The 19,257-nt window shown below is 45.4% G+C and overlaps 1 protein-coding gene across 13 annotated transcripts in view; it reads left to right on the top strand.

Annotated features, from left to right (window-relative positions):
* Kiaa1217 (KIAA1217 ortholog) overlaps positions 1-19,257 on the top strand; it is a 789,026-nt gene that overhangs the window by 515,333 nt on the left and 254,436 nt on the right. For 12 of the 13 annotated variants that reach the window (XM_057787133.1, XM_057787136.1, XM_057787132.1 and 9 more), the window contains one exon: positions 826-1,109. In XM_057787133.1, the coding sequence (XP_057643116.1) occupies positions 996-1,109 (114 nt within the window). In that variant the 5' untranslated portion in view covers positions 826-995. Of the gene's footprint in view, positions 1-825; positions 1,110-19,257 lie in introns of those variants that run through there. The other variant, XM_057787134.1, reaches the window with a different exon arrangement.

The raw sequence follows: 19,257 nt of genomic DNA, 5'->3' as shown, positions 1-19,257 counted from the left end.
TTGCAGCTTCTCGATGTTTGTTACTTTCATCCCCATCCTAAAAAACCGAAAACAACAGAACAAAGAAAAACAGGGTCAGAAGGATCTTTAATTTGCTTTGAACCCTAAGCATTAACCTCGTAAGCCCTCTTTGATCTGTTCTAAGGATAAGCTGACAGGACTCTGAAAGGCCAGCTCTATGTTGGAAGTCATCTACTTAGGTCAGAACCATCAAAACATATCCATGGCTCTTCTCTTTCTACGTGTGTTTCAGATGAAGTCGTTTGGGGGAAAATATGACCGAACCTTCACTGTATGGCTCCCTGATTACCTTCCATGATAGTCCCCTTGCCTGGCTTTTGATGATAATGGAGAAATGGAACTCTCCAGTTCTTCGCTGGTGCCAGTGATCTTCGGAAGATTATATAGCTTCCTTTCCTCTTGATGCTGACCCACACGTGTCAGAACCATCTTCAGATTATAAAAATTATAAAATCCTGTTAGTAGGTTGAAACTATAATGGAAAGTGTTCAAATAGTCAGAATTCCTGGGGTTACCTCTGCTGTGATTATAGACACAGGAGCAGTTACCGGCAAACACCTGGTCAGGCCACACTTACCCATTTGTAACAAACTCAATGGCATAAATAAATAACAAAACAAACAAAAAAAAAAACACTTGCTACAGCATATGAAGTACATTTTTAAAATCACTCCTGATTGTAGAATTTTTTTCTATCTTGCAAAAAAAAAAAATCTGTTAAGTTACATTGATTCATTAGCAACTGCCACAAACCCGAGACTCCTGTGAAATCCTTAATTGTGAATTGTACTTTTGTTCTTACAGAGCAAGGGAAAAGCAATCTTCATGTAACGTCCCTGGAAGATGCAGCATGCCGCCGGCCCAAGGAACGCCTGTCTAATGGACATAGCCGGGCTCAGGTTTCCAAGCCTGCCCGAAATATCCCCAGGAGACACACGCTAGGTGGTCCCCGAAGTTCCAAAGAGATCCTGGGGATGCAAACGTCTGAAATGGATAGAAAGAGAGAGGCGTTCCTGGAGCATCTGAAACAGAAGTACCCCCACCATGCCACAGCAATCATGGGTCACCAGGAGAGGCTGAGGGACCAGGTAGGAACACACTGTCAGTCATCCTGGTCTTGCTCATTCATTTAAAAATATTTTTAAAACTTGAAGCACTTATTCACCTGTGTGTACATATAAGTGTCTGTGTGAGGGTATGCAGCTCAGTCGTATGTGCAGATGCAAGCCTACACATGGGCACGGAGACTAGGAGGTGTTCTCAGGTGCCCTCTGCTGTCATTTTGCACATATTTCCAGGAACAGTCTCCTGCTGAACCTGGGGCTGACATTTTCTCATAGACTGGCAGTCAGCAAGCCCAAGTGATCTTCCAGTCTGTGCCCCCCTTGGAGCTGGGGTTACAGGCAAGACACTGAGCCATTCCTTCAGCTCACTCAGTCTGCTTTGTTGTTGCTGTTGCAGTGTTGAAATTAGAACCCAGGGCCTTGCCTTATGTTAGGAAAGCATTCTTACATAGCTCATTCATTGTTTTCTTAAAAAGAGATTTGTTCATTATTAGTACTATTATTATTATAACTACTACTATTGATGATGATGATGATGATGATGATGATGATGATGATGATGATGATTTTTCTTTGTTTGAGATGGGTTTCACTCTGAAGTCCTAGCTGACTTTGAACTCTCTACGTAGGTCAGGCTGACCTAAAACTTACGGAGTTCTGCCTGCCTCTGCCTCACAAGAGCAGGGATTAAAGGCATGCACCACCATGCCCAGCCTGATATGTTATTAATGTTTTTATTTGTGTGCTTGTGTGTGTGTCTGAGGTTATGTGTACTCCCTGCATGTATGTGCCTACAGAGGCCAGAGAGAACACTTGTGAGCTGCTGTGTGGGTACTGGGAACCAAACCCAGGTCCTGTACAAGAGCTGTCTAATGTTCTTAGCCCTTGAGCCTTCTTTCCAGCCCCTCACAGCTCATTTCTTTAACTAGCAAGATGACCTTGGGGTTCAAAGTGAGAAGGTGGATTGGTGTTCCTGTCCTGGAGTTGTTCCTGATTTCTGTCTTAGTTATTGTCCTTCTAAGCAGCATATCAAGAGAACAGAGGGGTCTTCTGACCCAAGAGGAAGGCTCACATACCAAGCAGTTCTCCCAAAATGAGCTTTCTTTTCAACCACAAATGCTTCAAATGCACGGGGCACGAAGGATTTTGTTTTCTGAGTGAGACATCGTGCAGCTGCACTCCATCCTGACAACACTTAAGTGCTTGGTGAACGAACGAATGAATGAACGAACGAACGAACGAACGAACGAACGAACGAACGAAGGCAGAAATCTCTGAGGACGTCAAGGTAAATAGAGCATCTACGAATAGACTTGTGACGAGCCTCTTCAAGCTGACGTCAGACGTTTTGCTGCTGTTCTTTTTACTTCTTTGGTAGAAATCACAGATGCTTCAGCTACCTGTTTTCTCTGGTTGTCTTGACAGCCACAGAGATATCACCCAGCTGCGTGGCACAGGGTTTTACTGTTCCTGGGCTGCGTGCAATTACTTTTTAGCAGACTGAAAGGGTTTAGGGTCACAGGAGATGTGTGGCTTCCTCTGGGGCCCTCACTGGCCTCTTATCAGATTGACCTTTGGGGCTGGAGACTGCCTGGAGGGGAGCAAACCCAGAGCCCTCTACCAGTATTCCAGTGGGAGGGGAGCAGGTAGGGGGAGGGCATTACAGGCTTCCAGGGGCTGAGGCAAGCTCAATGTTTTTAGTCTTCTGTCTGGACAGTTAGATGCCACAGTTCTGTCTAAGTCATTCAGCTTTTGATTATTCATAGAGATCGGTATGAGCATCATCTGGTGCAATTTCAGTCCACAGTTTGTCCTTAGTTCCATTTCTCCCTGAATGGACCGTTCTCTAAGGACTCTATCAGACTCCTAAATCTGTGAAATGCACTTTCTTTTTCACATTCAATTTCCTTCTCCTTTGTATTGCAAAAAGGCAGACAGTGGACTGAAGAGGAAATGGGAAACCTCACTGACCTAGAGATGGGCCGATAACCCACTCCCGTGTAAGGAAGGAGGGCTGCCTTTCCTTTGAAGGAGGCTCAGAAGCACCGATGTGCATTTGAGCAATAAGATACGTGTTTTTTTTTTTTTTCCTCTTTGAAAAGAAGTGTGAACTGGGAATCCTTGTTTGTTTATTCCACTACTCTAAACGATATACGTCGTGGCCTGTAAGTTTGTTTTTTGTTATTATTGTTTGTTCGTTTCTTTCTTAGACAGAGTGTCACTATGCAGTCCTGGCTATTCTGGAACCCCTTATCTAACCAGGATGGTCCTGAACTCACAGGGATCTGTCTGTTTCCTGAGCCACATGCCAGGCCCAGGGCTTGTAAGTTTAGAGTAAATCTTGTCACACACAAGGGACACAAGGGACAGTACACATGAAGGGGATGGAGATAAGGGTAGAAAAGATAAAAATCTATATTAAATGGGAAGGGAATTGGGTTAGTGGCCTCTGACACTGACCTACTGTCCCCAACAACACCTCCACCTCCGCTGAGCTATGAGGTGACCTCGCAGCTCTTCTTTCCTGGTGAGAACAGAGGCCAAGTCCCATCTCCACCTTTTTTGTGTTCTGTGCTGATTATCTAAAAGGGGGAGACTTTGAAGGCCACATCTCTGTGCACTCGCCTGCTGCTGAGGTCCTGTGTGTCCATCGCAACAGCAGAGGAGCCTTGGGGGACTTGGGACGTTTCTCCTGACTTCTCTTTCCTTGTCTCTCACCGCCCCTGAGTCCTCTTCCTGCCTCGCTGTGTCCACAAACCTTCTGACTGTAGCTTTTCCTGTGGAGGAAGTCAAATAACACCATCTGATGCCCATCTCCAGACTCTGAGCCTCTAAATACCAGCTACTCCTTTGTGGATTGTAATCCTGGCTGCCTCCCCAGCATGGTTGAGGGAAATAAAAAATGATGGATCTGGCATTTTAGATGCTAGCCTGGTAGTAGGAATCTAGGAATCTTCTGATTCCTTGCTATCAAACACAATGGAAAGAAGAATGTGCCCCTGCTTCAGAATCTTAGTTTAAGTACTGAAATATTCCTAGTAGAGAATTTAAAACTCCGGTTTAACTTTTAAAAATTTATTATCTCATGTTTTTGTGTACACACTCAAGTATGGAGGTCAGAGGTTAACTTTGTAGAGTTAGTCATTTCCTACGACCTCTCTCTGGGTTCCCTGTAGAGAATGTAGGTTGCCACGCTTGTAGGTTGCCACGCTTGTATGAGCCATCTCCTTGGCCCTGCATTTGAGCTTCTTATTTATTTATTTATTTATTTATTTATTTATTTATTTATTTAGGCTGTGCATTTGGGTTTCCTATTTGTTTGTTTGTTTAGGCCCTGCATTTGAGTTTCCTATTTATTTATTTATGTGTGTTGGTGTTTTGCCGGCATGTATGTCTGTTTGAGATTGTCACATTCCCAAGAACTGGAGCTACAGACAGTTGTGAGCCACCGTGTGGATGCTGAGAATTGAACCCAGGTCCTCTGGAAGAACAGTCAGTGCTCTTAGCCACTGAGCCATCTCTCCAGCCCCGCATTTGAGTTTTTAAAACTATGAATGCATTTTCTTGATTCTCAATTCTTGAAAAGCCGAGAGATTGCCTTAAGGTCCATCCAAGTCCTTAAACTACGCAGGTGCGCACTTTGCAGCCTAATGCACATTTGCGGAAGAGTGACTTCACCCATTCCCGTCTCCACTTTTGCAGTATAATGCGTATTTGCAGAAGAGTGACTGCACCTTTCTGTCTCCCTCCACATTCTTAGGTCTTTTCAAACAGCTATTCAGCTACTTTGTTCTTATGTGTGCATACATGTGTATGAAGGTTTGTGGGTGAGCGAGCATATGTGTGAGGGTACCAGGACAGCTTGGAGGAGCTGGTTCCCACCTCCACCTCATTGAGATCTTCTTCTGAGCACTGTCCCTACTTGTCTCGGAGACCTGTGATTATAGACACTTGTCACCATGTCAGACTTTTTATGTAGGTTGCAGGAGTCACTTGCACTTTGACCCCCTGAGCCATCTCTAGGCCCTCTTGGGCTTTTTAATTGGCCAGGGCCATCAGACAGGGGGCCCCGTTGCCTGGCTGTGGAAGGTAGAGTTGGAGTGCAGCCTTCACTATAGGCTAATTGTGGAATTTGGCACTGATGACTTATTTTTCACAGTCATGGCTTAGTGAGATAGCAACTCTTATAAAGAAAAACATTGAATTGGGGCTGGCTTGCGGTTCCAGAGGTTTAGTCCATTGTCACCATGGTGGGGAGGATGGCAGCACACAGGCAGGCTTGGTACTGGAGAACAGCTGAGAGTTCTACACCTGGATTCACAGGCAGCAGGGAGAGAGAAAGCCACAGGGCCTGACTTGGGCTTTTGAAATCCACAAAGTGACACACTTTCTCCAAAGCGATGGCTCCTAATCCTTTCAAATAATGCCACTCTCTGGTAACCAAGCACTCAATTCTATGAGTTGAGTGCTATTCTTATTCAAACCACCATAAGTGGGAAATTTGAGGCAAGTAGCTTTGGAACAAGCTTTCAGTGTTGGGACAGGGTTGTTTCTCAGTGACAGTGGTTTCCTAGTCTGAATGAGATTTAATAACTAGCAATGTGCAAAAAATGAGAAAGAAGAAAAGACAAAAGAAATACTTGTTGTTTGCAAAGTCGATTTGAACCACACATTTAGCAGTTAGGGTCTCGTGCTTTATGAGAGCTGTGTTAAGAAATGATTCCGTGTACCTCAAAGCACGAAGATCAGTGCATGGAGGGAACTGTTAGCAGGGAAGAATTTCACACTGAGATCAGAAGTTGCTGCAGTCTCAGAAAGACTAGGGAGCCCTGTTTTCCTGGTTAACCTCCGTGTCCTCGATGTCTCACCTATGGCAGGGATCCTGATAGATGGCATCCTTCTGGAGTAGGGAGGGTCAGAGAGACGATGCCAGACAAGAATGGAGCAGCCTAGGAAAGGCGGAAGTGGACTTTGGAGAAGAAGAACGTCAATGGATATAAGGAGGGGGAAGCCAGGTTGTGCTAACAGAACCTTGAACACCAGCAGAAAGTGTGGATCCATGATCTGAGTCATGGTATGGAATCATACTAACGGCAAAGTTTCAGAATCAGCTTTCAGTGATATGTGGGAGGGTTGATGAAACTGGTTGGTAGCAGCCTTGGTGTCCAGACAGATCTGCAGTGATAAGGTCCAGGGTGGCAGCTATGGTCTGGAACCTAACCAGCAGTACATACGGACGTACAAGTCATTAGGAAGGAAGACGAGGACAGTAATAGACTGGAGGAGAACAAAGGTACAGGAAGGGCAGTCACAGGTTCAGCGGAATAGATGTAAACCTTGATTTCAGAAGCTGGAATGGTGGCACACACCTTTAATCCCAGCACTTGGGAGGCAGAGGCAGACAGATCTCAGTGAACTCAAGGCTAGCCTGGTCTACATGATGAGTTCCAGGACACGCAGGGCTACACAGGGCCCCTGCCTCCACCATCCATCCACCCACTCAAGAAACGAAAAGACCTGGTTTCAGGTTTCATTCTATTTTTCAGCCTGTGCAAGGTCCTTCAGCAAGTCACCCAGTAGTCCATGGTGCTTGGAAACATTTAGAAACTAGAGAGTTGGGAAGTAGGGGCTGGGAGATGGCTGAGTTGGTGATGCTCTACTGGCTGTGCAAGCATGAGGACCTGAGTTCGGATCCCCTGCAGACACACAGACAGCCAAGCATTGTCTGTAACAAGGGGGAGGTGGGGAGCAGTGGCAGAGACAGAAGATCCAGTCATTCTATTCAGTGAGCTCAGTGAGTGACTGTGTCTCAACATAGAGGGGAGATACGCAACACCAACCCCCTACCTTCACACATGCGTGTGCGCACACACACACACATGTACGTGCACACCCCCAACATACACACACAAACATATTCATAGACACTACACACACAGTCACACTCATAAAAATGAAAGGGAAAAGGGGGAATGTGAAAGTACCATTAGTGGTAATAAGGAGAGGACAGAACTGACGCCATGGTGTCAGCGCTTGCGGTCTTGTTGATGGGGATGACTTGGGTGGGGACGCATCGGGTCTGGAGCCTGCCTGTTGGATAGCGTTTGGAAGCATCTCTTTGGAGCCTCTCAGGCTGGCACTTCCACAGCCTTACTGCAACCCCACTTCGCATTCTCATCTCAGAGTCTTTGGCTTAGCCGAGCTGCTCTTTCTCTGTCCTCCCAGTTCCCTTATCTGTGGTTTTCCAGGGGCACCCACAAGCATGTCTTTGTGGAAGGGTAAACCTGAGCCTTGCTTGTTCTGGGTCTATGGAATGGACCTTTGAACTAGGGCAGATTTTTGAGAGTGTGGGGTAAATAGCAGGCATTGCCCTGCCAATTCTTACTCCAAAGAAGTATTTTTGCACAAATGGCATGTGCAATGGCTTGGTTTCCTGAACCTTTATTGGCATTGCTCCTAGGTCAGCGATGCTGCTCAGCCGGCATCAAGATGCTGAAGGCTGAGCAGGTGTGGGAAGGACAGGAAATGGAGTGAAACCATATCCCAAATATGCTGGGAGAGGGGTGAGCAAGCCTGTATTTTATGTCCCCTTTGTTTTTCTTCTACTCTGTTTCTTTGCTCCTTCCTTTTTCTGTTTTCAGATTCTTCAATGGAACCGGAACTCTCCCCTGTGCAAAAGCACGCTAAATATAAAATGTGTGAGAAGCGTTACTGTTTAAAGACCCAGTCCTTTCCCCCACTACTCCACGAAACATCCATGTTTCCTTGTTGTTAGTAACAGCATTTTCATGTCCTGTAAGCTAGTAGAGAGCAAGTAGTTTCTCTCGGGTCTGTTTTTCCCATTATTTTATCAAGAATCAGCTCGCATTTCTCTTTTCAGGTAATCTTTCTCATTGTTTTTAGCTTCTATCTTAAATAATACCCTTTCCTAGGTTTTAAAAATTATCTTGTCTTTTATAATTTCTTTAAATGAGTTTAATTTTTAGCCGCGCGGTGGTGGCGCACGCCTTTAATCCCAGCACTTGGGAGGCAGAGGCAGGCGGATCTCTGTGAGTTCGAGACCAGCCTGGTCTACAAGAGCTAGTTCCAGGACAGGCTCCAAAGCTACAGAGAAACTCTGTCTCGAAAAACCAAAAAATAAATAAATAAATAAAAGAAAAAATAAATAAATAAATAAATAAATGAGTTTAATTTTTAAAAAGCTTTAATTTCGCATATATGACTGGTTTTGCTGCATATATATATTTGGAACATGTGTTTGCCCGGTTCCAATGGAGACACGAAGAGGATATTGGATCCCCTGGAACTGGAACTACAAGTGGTTGTGAACCAGTATGTGGGTGCTCAGAACTCCAGATCCTCTACACGAGCCACAAATGCTCTTATCCACTGAGCCATCTTCCCAGGCCCAAGTTTAATTTTCAATGAAATTTTCAGTTGTTTATTTTTTTTATCATATGCATGTGTACATGCACTGTGGTGTAACATGCAGAAGTCAGAAAGCAAACTGCACAAGTCAGTTTTTCTCCTTCTGCCTTGTGTCCTCTGGATCAAACTCAGGTGGTCAGTCTTGGCATCAGGCACCTTTTCCCACCGATCCTTCTCACCAGCCCCAAATGAGTTTAAATTTAGTATTTTTCTGTGTAGCCCTGGCTAGCCTGGGATTTGCTTTGTAGCCCAGGCTTACCTCAAACTTGTAGCGATCCTTATGCTGCCGCCTGCTGCGTGCTAAGACGACAGGCATGCCCTGCCATTCCCAGAGTCAGTCTGGATCTTCACAGTAAAGTTTACATGTTAACATTAAGCATACCATCATCACTTCATTTTAACTTATCTCAGATCTGTCTACTCATCTCTGATCACATATGGCTCAGGCTAGGTAAAGCCTGACAGGCACTTGAGTTTAGTGCTGTTGGCAAGTGTGTTTGACACGGCAGCAAGTGACTCTAGGTGAGATGACTTACACGCCTAGAGGACCGTGGGAACTGGATCCTATGCGCAGAAAACCAGACTGCACACATGCAGCCTGCAGTTATCAGATTCGTCAGCCAGGGTTCTGCGGAGCCAGAGGAGAAATAGAAAAATGCTCTCTCGTCGGGAGAGCTCTGCCATTGCACTTTAAGCCTTCTGCTGATTTTATTATGGAGGGCAGTCTGCTTTCTTCACACCCTAATGACTGATGGGCGTCCCATCTCAGACATTCCTTCACGGCAAAACCGAGGCGGGTGTTTCAGGGAACACCTGGGCACCTCCGCTTAGCCAAGTGGCAACACAGAATTAACTGTTCCCCGGTACCTTTAAGTAATAGTAAAATGAGAATGTGTGATTTCGAAGAGAAATCAACGGCATGCTGCCACAACCAGAGCATCGTGGTCAGCTGGGGTGACGGATTACCAGGGTTGGCCTCTACCATCACCCTCAGAAGTTCAAATGCTGTTTTCTTCTAATGACACCAAAGTATGATTTCCAACTACAGAATATGTCCTTGCCTCTTTCAGTGGCCATCAGTTGTACTTTGGATGAGGTTGCAGTGATTTCTAGAGAGAGCGGGTTTGTTTCCTGAGACCTCATCTTCATTAGAGAGAGCGGGTTTGTTTCCTGAGACCTCATCTTCATCCTTGCTATCTGCCGGGTATCTGAGGTTATGAGGGCTGAGCCCTGAGTTAGGATGTATCAACGCGCTCTGCTGTCCTTGCTGACTTGCGTACAACGCGGAGCTAGAGCGATGCCTTCCCTCTGAGCAGCCCCTGTTGCCAATGCTACTTCCATCTTAGACTGTCCATGGACGGACAATCCCAGAACCCCAGGCAGCTCTTCACTTGGGATATCAGGAGAATCCACAATAAGTCTGTTTTCCCTTTGCACTCTAATAAGGATTTTGAAGTTAGCTACGGAAGAACCCCACTTGGCCTGGGTGAATTTACTAAGGATTTTCACATTCCCTGTCTGGAGTGAGCTTACTAAGCTAAGGGTAATGCTACCTGTAGTTAAACACAGGTATTCTGGGGTCAAATCTGGGGCCCTCCCAGATTTATATTGAGACTCCAACACCTTGTTTCTGGGCAGACCCACCCAACCCAATCCCTTTGAGCCTTCTACACTTACAGTGGGAATGGTCGTTCTTGCATCTCACTGGAGCTGGGAAGCTTACAGGAAGTAAGGGTACTTTATTTAACAGAGGGAGTATCCACTGAAGTACCTTTGCTGAGTGACAGTTTCTAAGGTGTAGGTAAGAAACCTCTTGTAGCAGGCCACGCGCACCCTGATTTTTCAGAGGCTTTATTTCTGAGAGCACTTCGGTTACAGCATAGACTTGTTGAAACAAACTCAAGAGTATGATTTGCTCTCCTGAATCAATTATAGATGACTGTGCTGTCGCTAAATTTAGAAACAAAACAGTCTATTGCATTAGTTATTTTTCTTCTGATCACAACGGAGGACCTGGTATAAGAACCCACGTAGAAATTTATTTGGGTTCGTGGTTTGAAGCAAACTTTAACGTGGCAGAGAAGGCATGCATGCTGGGGCAGCTATGGTGTAGAAACTCGAGGCTGCTTCCTGGTGTTCTGGCCGAGCAAGGAGGAAGGAAGGGTAAGGAGTACGGAGAGCGGCTGAAGAGCAGCCCTTAGGGCGGGGGATCTCCAGGCCCCACCAGTTACCAACTTCCCCCAGCTTGGCCCTACCTCCTGAAGGTGCCTGGGCCTCTCAAAACAGCGCCACCTGCTGGAGACTAACCATTCAGACACACGAGCTTGTAGGGGACATTTTACTACAAACCTTTATATTATTTTTTTGTGTGTGTGCCTAAACTTGGTTATTGGTTTAGTGAGATCAGGATACTTTTAAAGTGGTAGGAAGCTCTGGGCTTCTCTCATCTGGGAACTCTAAGAGAGGTCCTTATTGGTCGGGCTACCTCTAATCAAGTCTTGGCATCTGTGCCAGCCTTCATGCGTTGACCTTATTGCTAAGATTGCTGGCGCATGAAACTAAATCCGCCAAGGTTCCCACATCCAGTAATGATGTCATCTCTAGCATTTACCTCTGCTTGCCTGCCTGTGAATGGGTTAATCCTGGCTTTTGCCTCCGACTTATTTCTGTAATTATCCCTTGTGCCTTTCACATGCTGATTTTTTTTTTTGAATCTCTTTTCCAAGCTTGACATGAGTAAGCAAAAGCTGAGATACTGTCATTTCCTAAATAAGCCAAAGGGAAGAGTTGGTCCATTATAGGCACCCTGCCTGCTGAATCTCCGTTCGCATGTTCCTCTCTAATGGAACCTCGAGGAATCACTGTAATTGAATAGTGCCTCCACTCCATCTGTAGATTCCACCAAATCAAACCCAGATCTGGTTCTTTCCTGATTTTGTTTGTCTCATGTTGTGTTTGTGCCCCATTGGGTAAAGCACAGGCGTGGGTTTCATCTGGATGCATTTTCACCGCACAGAGGCAGTAATTGACTCTCTGACAATAGGCTTGCCTCCCAGGAGTATTCCAACCCAAGCTGTCATAGTAAACCCGGCTAGTCCGTGGTTCCCTTCAAAGGCAATGTCCCATCTGTTGACTGTGCACTGGGGCAATGCAGAACTCAGAATTTTCAGTGGATGGGATCCAAAACCCTTTCTGTTCCCTAACAGGAAGGGCCGTACTGAGTTTTTGGAGCCAGTGCTCTGCTCTCTGCAGAAGACAGCATGAGTGTGGCCCGCTGTAAAGGCTAACGCTTGCTCTCTGGCCTCTGAGGGCAGCTGCTGCTGAGCCTGGTGCAGTTCGCCGCAGGATGCTAGGGAGTTAGGGCAGGCACTGCTGCATCCGGCACCGTGGTATTGTGTCTGATCCCATCAGTCTCACGGAAGGCCTTTAACCTGTGGCTCCTGACAGCCAATGGTTCGTGAACTCCTGTGGGTTTGAACCAAGTCCACGCAAACCTCTCCAGTTCCGAGAGCTCACCAGTTTTAAAACTGGAAAGCACAAGGTTTCTGCACCACATTTGGTAGTGGGAAGAAAGAATGATGAATTCAGCATTATAACAAAGAGGGTTTGGGGACAAATTGACCAAAAATGTGTCCAAATCTTTTGGTAGTCGGAAAAGATTCCATTAAAGAAATTGAGATGGTGGAGAGATGTCTTAGTGGTCAGAAGCATTTTGTGATCTTAGGACCCAGCACCAGTTCCTAGCACCAACATGGTGGCTCACAGCTGTCTTTATCTCCAGTTCCAAGGGATCTGATGCTGGTTTCTGGCTTCTGCAGGCTATGACCACACACACGGGACACATACAGGCAGAGAAGCTAGCAAAGAACTTATACACAGATTAAAAATAACTTAAATCTTTTTCAAGTGTGAGGTAGTGAAAACTGCAGAGATGCATAAAAGCTGTGTGTCTTTTAGAGCAGAGCGTGCCTCCAAGTCCCCAAATAGATGCTCAACGCTAATCCGGTTACCTCCGTAAACCTGGGGGACATGCGCGTGCATGCCAGGAAAGGGTTAAACTTTTTCCCTGCACCTCCTCCTACCCCTTCTGTAGCCACAGGCCACTGGAAATTCAGGCAGCTGCACAGGCACACACAGACACAGGCACTCAGGTAAGGAACCTGTTTTGCAAGTTTTCCTGGTTAAAAGTAGGTAGGGGGTTGGTGGGAGAGCCGAGCCGGGAAAGCCTTAGAAGTGTGGATTGAAGATTTTAAAGAGCCTGAGTTTTCAAAGTAACTTTGCCCGGCAGGGAAGGGAGAGGGGCACATGTGCCACTGTGACTCCCCCCCCCCTTTACTGATTAAGTGCATTGTTAGACAGGGAGGGGCAGATTAACGAATGCCTATAATTTTGATCATTGTTTTCTGCAAAACAGCTCAGGCTTTGAAAATGAAGCCGCCATTCTCGGCTTGGTTGCTGCCAACAGCACAAATTACAGCGTGCAAAGATCCCAAGCCCCTCTGAAAAGGTTTCATTAATGAACAATTTCGGATGATTGTTTAAGTCTTTACTTGACAGGTAACGTTGGCATGTAGGCAGGTGGGGTTAGGGTTTCCATGGAGATTTATGATGTCATGCTTGAAAGAGCATGTCAAGACAGCCAGTTTAACAAGTAGTTGCTCAGAAAGCCCTATAGGCTACAAGTAGGCTTTATGCAAATGAGGAGAGTTTCACTGGGAAAAACTGCAAAAGAAAACAGCAGAGACATGGAGGGGGGCTTACCTGGCAGCTCCGAAGGAGGATGACCCGACAGTCCATTGGAAACGGAAAGTTCCAGAAGATGAGCTAGAATTCCTCTTTTCCTATCACCTCACCTGTGGAGTGCTTGGGACAGGTAAATGCATAGCTTTTTCTCTGTTTGTTCTTTCTCCCGGTTATTACTAAAAGATTATTTGGGAACACTGTGGTCTGCTCTAAGCATTGTTCTCTTGGCAGGAAGAATGGAGTCTATAGTATGGCTTTCCCACACAGGGTGTTTCAGCTCCAGGCCTGTTTTAAGGGCTTTTTGTTGTTGTTATTGAATGAACTGAGATTTTTGAATAGAGCTGAAAAACAAGTGATGTATTATACATTATGCTAATTGCACCAATGCACAATGCTGTAAGAACCACAGGTAAGGACTTAGAGGAGGGTGGCTGAGAACGGAGACATTACGTGCATTTGTTGACCATTTCCAGATGCCCTGTGTGTGTGGGGGGGGGCAGGGGCGTGCGTGCACGTGTGTGTGCATCTCAAGCTAAGACTCACGTAGTTCCGGATTTTAATTTTGTAAAATATGAAAAATAAAATTCTTGGAACACCCCAGAATACTACGGGAATCATTTACAAACGGCCGTTTTGTTTGCGGGTGCGCCTGCATGATTTTTCATAAACACATTTTCTAGGACTAGAAAAGCATAACCATGCTGCAGTTCTTAGTTTGTAGACGTTTAAGAAAATAGTTGTGAACAGCAAAAGGACAGATGAAGGCTCCGTGGGAGAAGAGAGAAATGATGGGGCTTCAAAAGCTTGCTTCTGGGCCATCACTTCGGTGGTGGGGGCAGGTGGACAGCCCCGTAAGCCCTTGCCTGTAAGCCCCTCAGGTGGTCAGAATCAGGAGTCAACCAAAAGCAGCTCTCCCCCGGGTGTTTGTTAACTGTTTTGTGTCTTTAAGGGAACACAGAGAAAACTCATTTGTCTCTTTCCTGTAAAGCATGGATCAAAGCCCGGGCTCAAGCTACCTGGGACATGGGAACTTAAAACTTTTGAGACAAAAACTACTTAAAAGCTAGCAGTAGGCTTTAAAATGTTTGGAATATGTAAGCCCGGAATCTGAAATCCTGCAGTCTGAGAATGTGGATTAGCACCGGAATGGCATTCAGTGAAATGTTGTTTTCAGTTGGTGCGGACGGTGACAAAGGAGTCCTGGTTTCCTCACTCGCTAGCTCTCTGACTTGGGCAATGTAAATTCATATCCTTAAGCCTCCATTTTCACCTCATACAGTGAGGGTGGCGAGGGTGGCGGTCACGGTGCTGTGGAGCAACTCCAAGCTTCGATGCCTCACACATGATGGGTCGTTTTTACTTAGAGACATGAGGTTACAAAGAGTGTGATTGCAAAGTTGTTTCTCCCTCCTCTTTTCTGTACTTCTCTTCTTGTTATTACAACAGCCAAGTAAAGACTTGTAGATGAGCGATCTATGACTCAGGAAATGAAGGAAGAGAATATGATGCATTTCTGTAGATCCAGTATTGGTCTTGTGTTACAAATATAGAGAACATGTTTGTCAAAGGAACAAGGATATATATATATGTATATATATATTAATAATGCTTGTGCTACTTGTAGAGAACTGACTGCAGTCATACAAATTTACTTTTTACCGATAACATGCTCACTGGAGCTCAGGTTACTGTAAACACTCGTATTTTGAAATTGCATCCACCTCACACTTTTCAGACCCACAAGAATTATTATGTAACTGTGGGTTCCACAGGGTCCAGGAGTTCCAGGCAGTGACTCTTTGCTAGCTTTTTATTCTAGACTCTGCCACCCCCTCTCTTGTCTCTATTCCACATGTCTGAGCAGCTCATAATTATTCTGCGTTGTTTGAGTGCAAGAGACAATCTGGTTTTTATTGCGTTACTTTTAGCAGTGGGACTTTTTATTGTTTGTTGTTGTTTGTTTGAGGCACGACCTTGCACGTAGTCCCCGTCCCGTCCCCGTGTCCCGTGTCCCCCCCCTCCCCCCGTAGCTTTCTTAGCTGGTCTCCATCTCATGAACCTACGATTACAGGTGTGTGCAGCATCTGGCTCTTGAGTAACAACAGCATCTGTAGTCCAGGGAAAAACTCTGGTAGTTCTGGGTTTCCTAAGCACCTTCAAAGTTCCCGGTTTTCAGAGCTGCCGAGATCTGATGCTGTGGGATAGGCTCTGAGCAGGAGCTTGGGTGGGCTCTGAGAGTTGATTCTAGAGTCGCTGGCTTTGACACCTGAGCTGCTACAGCCCTGAATAGTCACTGTAGAGTAATGCTAGTGGTCAGGTGAAAACTGCTTGCTGGCAGACTCCAGCTTCCAGTCCCATGTGGGGACCTGAGGAAAATCTCTCTCTGGTTTTTTATCTCAAGAGACAATCTACAAGTCCAAAAGTAAATCTTCATTTCATAAGAGAGTTATGCCAGCTGGGAGGTTTCACCCAGGGTAGAGAGTTCGCCTAGCATGAAATCTACCAGCAACAGGGAGCCAAAGCATCAGCTAGATTTAGAATCCCTAATGAATATCCGTTTTCTTTTTACCTGGCAAACCTCACAGTCGCTCTGCTCTCTGTTATTGTTGAGACTGAAGTTGTGTTGGGTAAGTAAACAGAGGTTACGTACTGCAGACTGGAATGTGGCAGTCGGTGGAAGGTTCAAAGTCAGAGAGGGTAGAGTCTAGGCACTTGGGACCAAATCCTGCCCCCCCCCCCCCCCCCCCGTCACTTACCTGTAGCACAAGCTTTCGGTTGGAGGGCATTCAGATAGAGCAACTGAATTTCACCTTCCTTTACCATCTTATGGATGGAACTCACGCCCTCCCACATCACTGACTGATGTCTCCAGCCTGAGGTCTTAAGTTTTTTAAGCCTCTTAGTAAAGGAGTTAGTAGTCTTACATATTGCATTATTGCCATACAAATCTTTTGTTTATTTATTTAAAAAGGAATGTACTAGAATGTCCTAAAAAAAAGCGTATCAGGGAGTTCTTCGCAGCTGACTGGAGGAGGTGGAAGAGCCTGTTCTGTGTGGGAGGACAAAGCTATTCTAGATGCTGATTACGGATGTTATTTACTGCTGAACTTCATCAGAAGCACCCCGCTTTACAGCATGTGGGTGTGCACACCCATGTGCACGCAATTGTCTGCTGTTGACCCTGGGCCTCATTTGTGCTGGGCAAGCTGTCTACCACTGTGCGGCCCAGCCAGTCCCAAACATCTGTGTTCTGAAGCTATTGAAGAGTGATTTCTAAATGTTTAAAAACTGTCTTGTTTATTTTTGAGACAGGGTCCATCTCTGTAGTCCAGGCTGGTCTCACACTCATGATCTTCTTACATGTTGGCATTAGAGGCACATAGCACCATGCCTGATTTCTCCAAAACCTCTTTGTTTCAGAGACACTCATCACGAGAAAGCCCTCTCATGACAGGTGACTTGGCTGTGACTTGTTCATCTGGCGGGTGGCCACTGACAATACAGACAGGGTAGAGGAAGTAGAAAGATGTACTCACCAGAGCATCACCAAACTGCTCTTAGTTTCTTCAACTGTTGTACAGGATGCAAACCTTCCAGAGGGGACCAAAGTTGGGGTCTATTGTTATTGTACATTGTTAAGCATAAGGCCTGTGAATTTTGGACCACTTCTTGTTTTAATGGGAATTTCCCCATAGGTCTTTACAAAATCAACTGCCTTCTTCATAAACCTCCTGACTTTTACATTTAACCTATAACATTGGAGGAGAGGAAATATGGAGGACTGGATTTTCATTTTTCTCCTTGATAGAGATGTAAAATTGAAGCAAGCGTATTTTTCTTCTTTTCTCCTCTGCTGCTCCCCTCTTTCTCTTTTTCCTGTTTTTTTTTTGTGGGGGGGGGCATTCTGTAGATGGGACCTAGGCCTCAAACATCCTAAGCAAGTTTACCCAGGCAAGTGCTATGAAATATTTAATCTCTTCCCTTGATGTTTATAACTAGTGGCATAAATTCTTTTTGGTTTATGACAACTGTGGCCTCAGAAAACTGGAGACCTTTGGAACTGTGGGCTGTGGTAGGGAATAAAATCAAGGCAGCCCTAGCAGTAACTAAGCAAGAATCCTGGACCAGCTTTTTTCTGGTATCTCTGCTGTGTTTGCTTCTGAAAAGAGACTAAATACACAAGAGAATGAGAGATGATGTTCCTGACTGTCTGACCAGGAAAAACAAATGTAAAATGTTACCACGTAGAGAAATCCGCTCAGTCTACGGGACCCTTGAGTTCTGTTAGCCCAGCGCCCAGCGGCTGTTAGGATCTGAGACTCTTTTCTATGCCCATCGTGGTGGCACACTGCCTGACTTTACCATTGCATAGTTATTGTACCTCCCATTCCTGGTTGGACCTAATTAAGGGACAATGTGATACTGTACCTCTCACCCTCAGTTCCTTTAAAGTTAACAAATGCAGGTAGTCACATTGACTCCATTAAGCTGACAGCAACAGGCTTCCTTAGGATTGTGAGCACTGCTCCCCAGACTTTTGGCGCTGCCGTTTCCTGCTTAGATCACACAGGATAGAAAAAGCAAAGATCTCATTGGGGATGTCTGTACTGGGCATCCGTGTGGAACTGTGGATCCTTCAGAGAAGACTCGCTTTGACCATTCTCTTGCTGCTCAGCAGTGAAACAGGCTGCTTCCTTAGCTGAATCTGGAGTAGCCAGAAAGCCGCCTGGGATAGTACCATGGTCTTCTTTTCTTTTTGATGCTGAACTGTTGTGAATACACTCAGGGCCATCACATCCCATTTTCTGTCTAGTCGTTAGTAAACTCGGCATAGCTGTGGTTTGGGTTTCCATTCTATGGGAGAAAATTGGTCGTGTAATTGTCTCTTTGAATTTTGCATGAAGGAAGTTGCATGGATTCCCTTCTCTGGTGGCATTAGTGTTTAATTCCTTTCTTATATTAAGTTTTATGACTGTTGAAGAAACTGCCTCAATCCCAGCACTTGGGAGGCAGAGGCAGGTGGATCTCTGTGAGTTCGAGACCAGCCTGGTCTACAGAGCTAGTTCCAGGACAGCAGGCTCCAAAGCCACAGAGAAACCCTGTCTCGAAAAACCAAAAAAAAAAAAAAAAAAAAAAAAGAAACTGCCTCAGCTGACTGCCTGATGAAAGACAATTTTCAGTCTCTTCTTTGTGCAGTGTATGTGTGTCCATGTATGTGTGTGCATGCGTGTGTATGTGTCCAGGTGTGTTTGCGTGTATGTATCCATGTGTCAATGACTGTGTATGCATGAATGTGTATGTTGCATTGAGTGAGTACACATGTATGTGGTGTATAGCATAAAGTGTCTTAGAACAATTCTGTTTTAACAGCAATTATGGGAGTGGTCCCATATCTTGAGGTGGCCTTTTTAAAATCATGTTTAGGTTTCTGCCTTTTTGTGTCCCCGTTGTGAGAACTACTGCAGTAACCCTCCTCGTATCTATAAATATAACATCACATCTAAAGGACAAATTTCTGGGAGTCAAATCAGATTGCTGGTGTTGAAGGATGTCACCGAAAGACACTTAAGAAACACTGGTTGGTACTGTGGACAGGAATGTGACAGGAAATGTTCCATCACTTTCATAGGATCCAGGTGCTGGTCCATAGCAAATGACAGAAACCCTACATGCAGATATGAACGCATGGCCAAGCCCATGGAGAAATAAGCAGCACACAGTGCTAGAATTATATTAGAAAGAGTGGGCCACATGTTTATTGAAAAAGCATGTAACCAGGTGGTAGTTTTGCATGCCTTTAATCCCAGCACTTGGGAGGCAGAACCAGGCGGATCTCTGTGAGTTCAAGACAAGTTTGAGGACAGCCAGGGCAACAAAGAGAAACCCCGTCTCAAAAAACAAAAAAGCATGTGCAATTTCTGTGTACTCATCTACAAATATCTAGACTAATATCCAACAAATCAAAAAGAGGGACCAGCAGGATAGCAAAAATGGAAGTTTT

The sequence above is a fragment of the Chionomys nivalis genome, chromosome 13 (genome assembly GCF_950005125.1).
Source record: "Chionomys nivalis chromosome 13, mChiNiv1.1, whole genome shotgun sequence".
Classification (NCBI taxonomy): domain Eukaryota; kingdom Metazoa; phylum Chordata; class Mammalia; order Rodentia; family Cricetidae; genus Chionomys; species Chionomys nivalis.
Note: the sequence above shows the minus strand (reverse complement) of the source record. Positions and strands in the feature narration are given on the sequence as shown.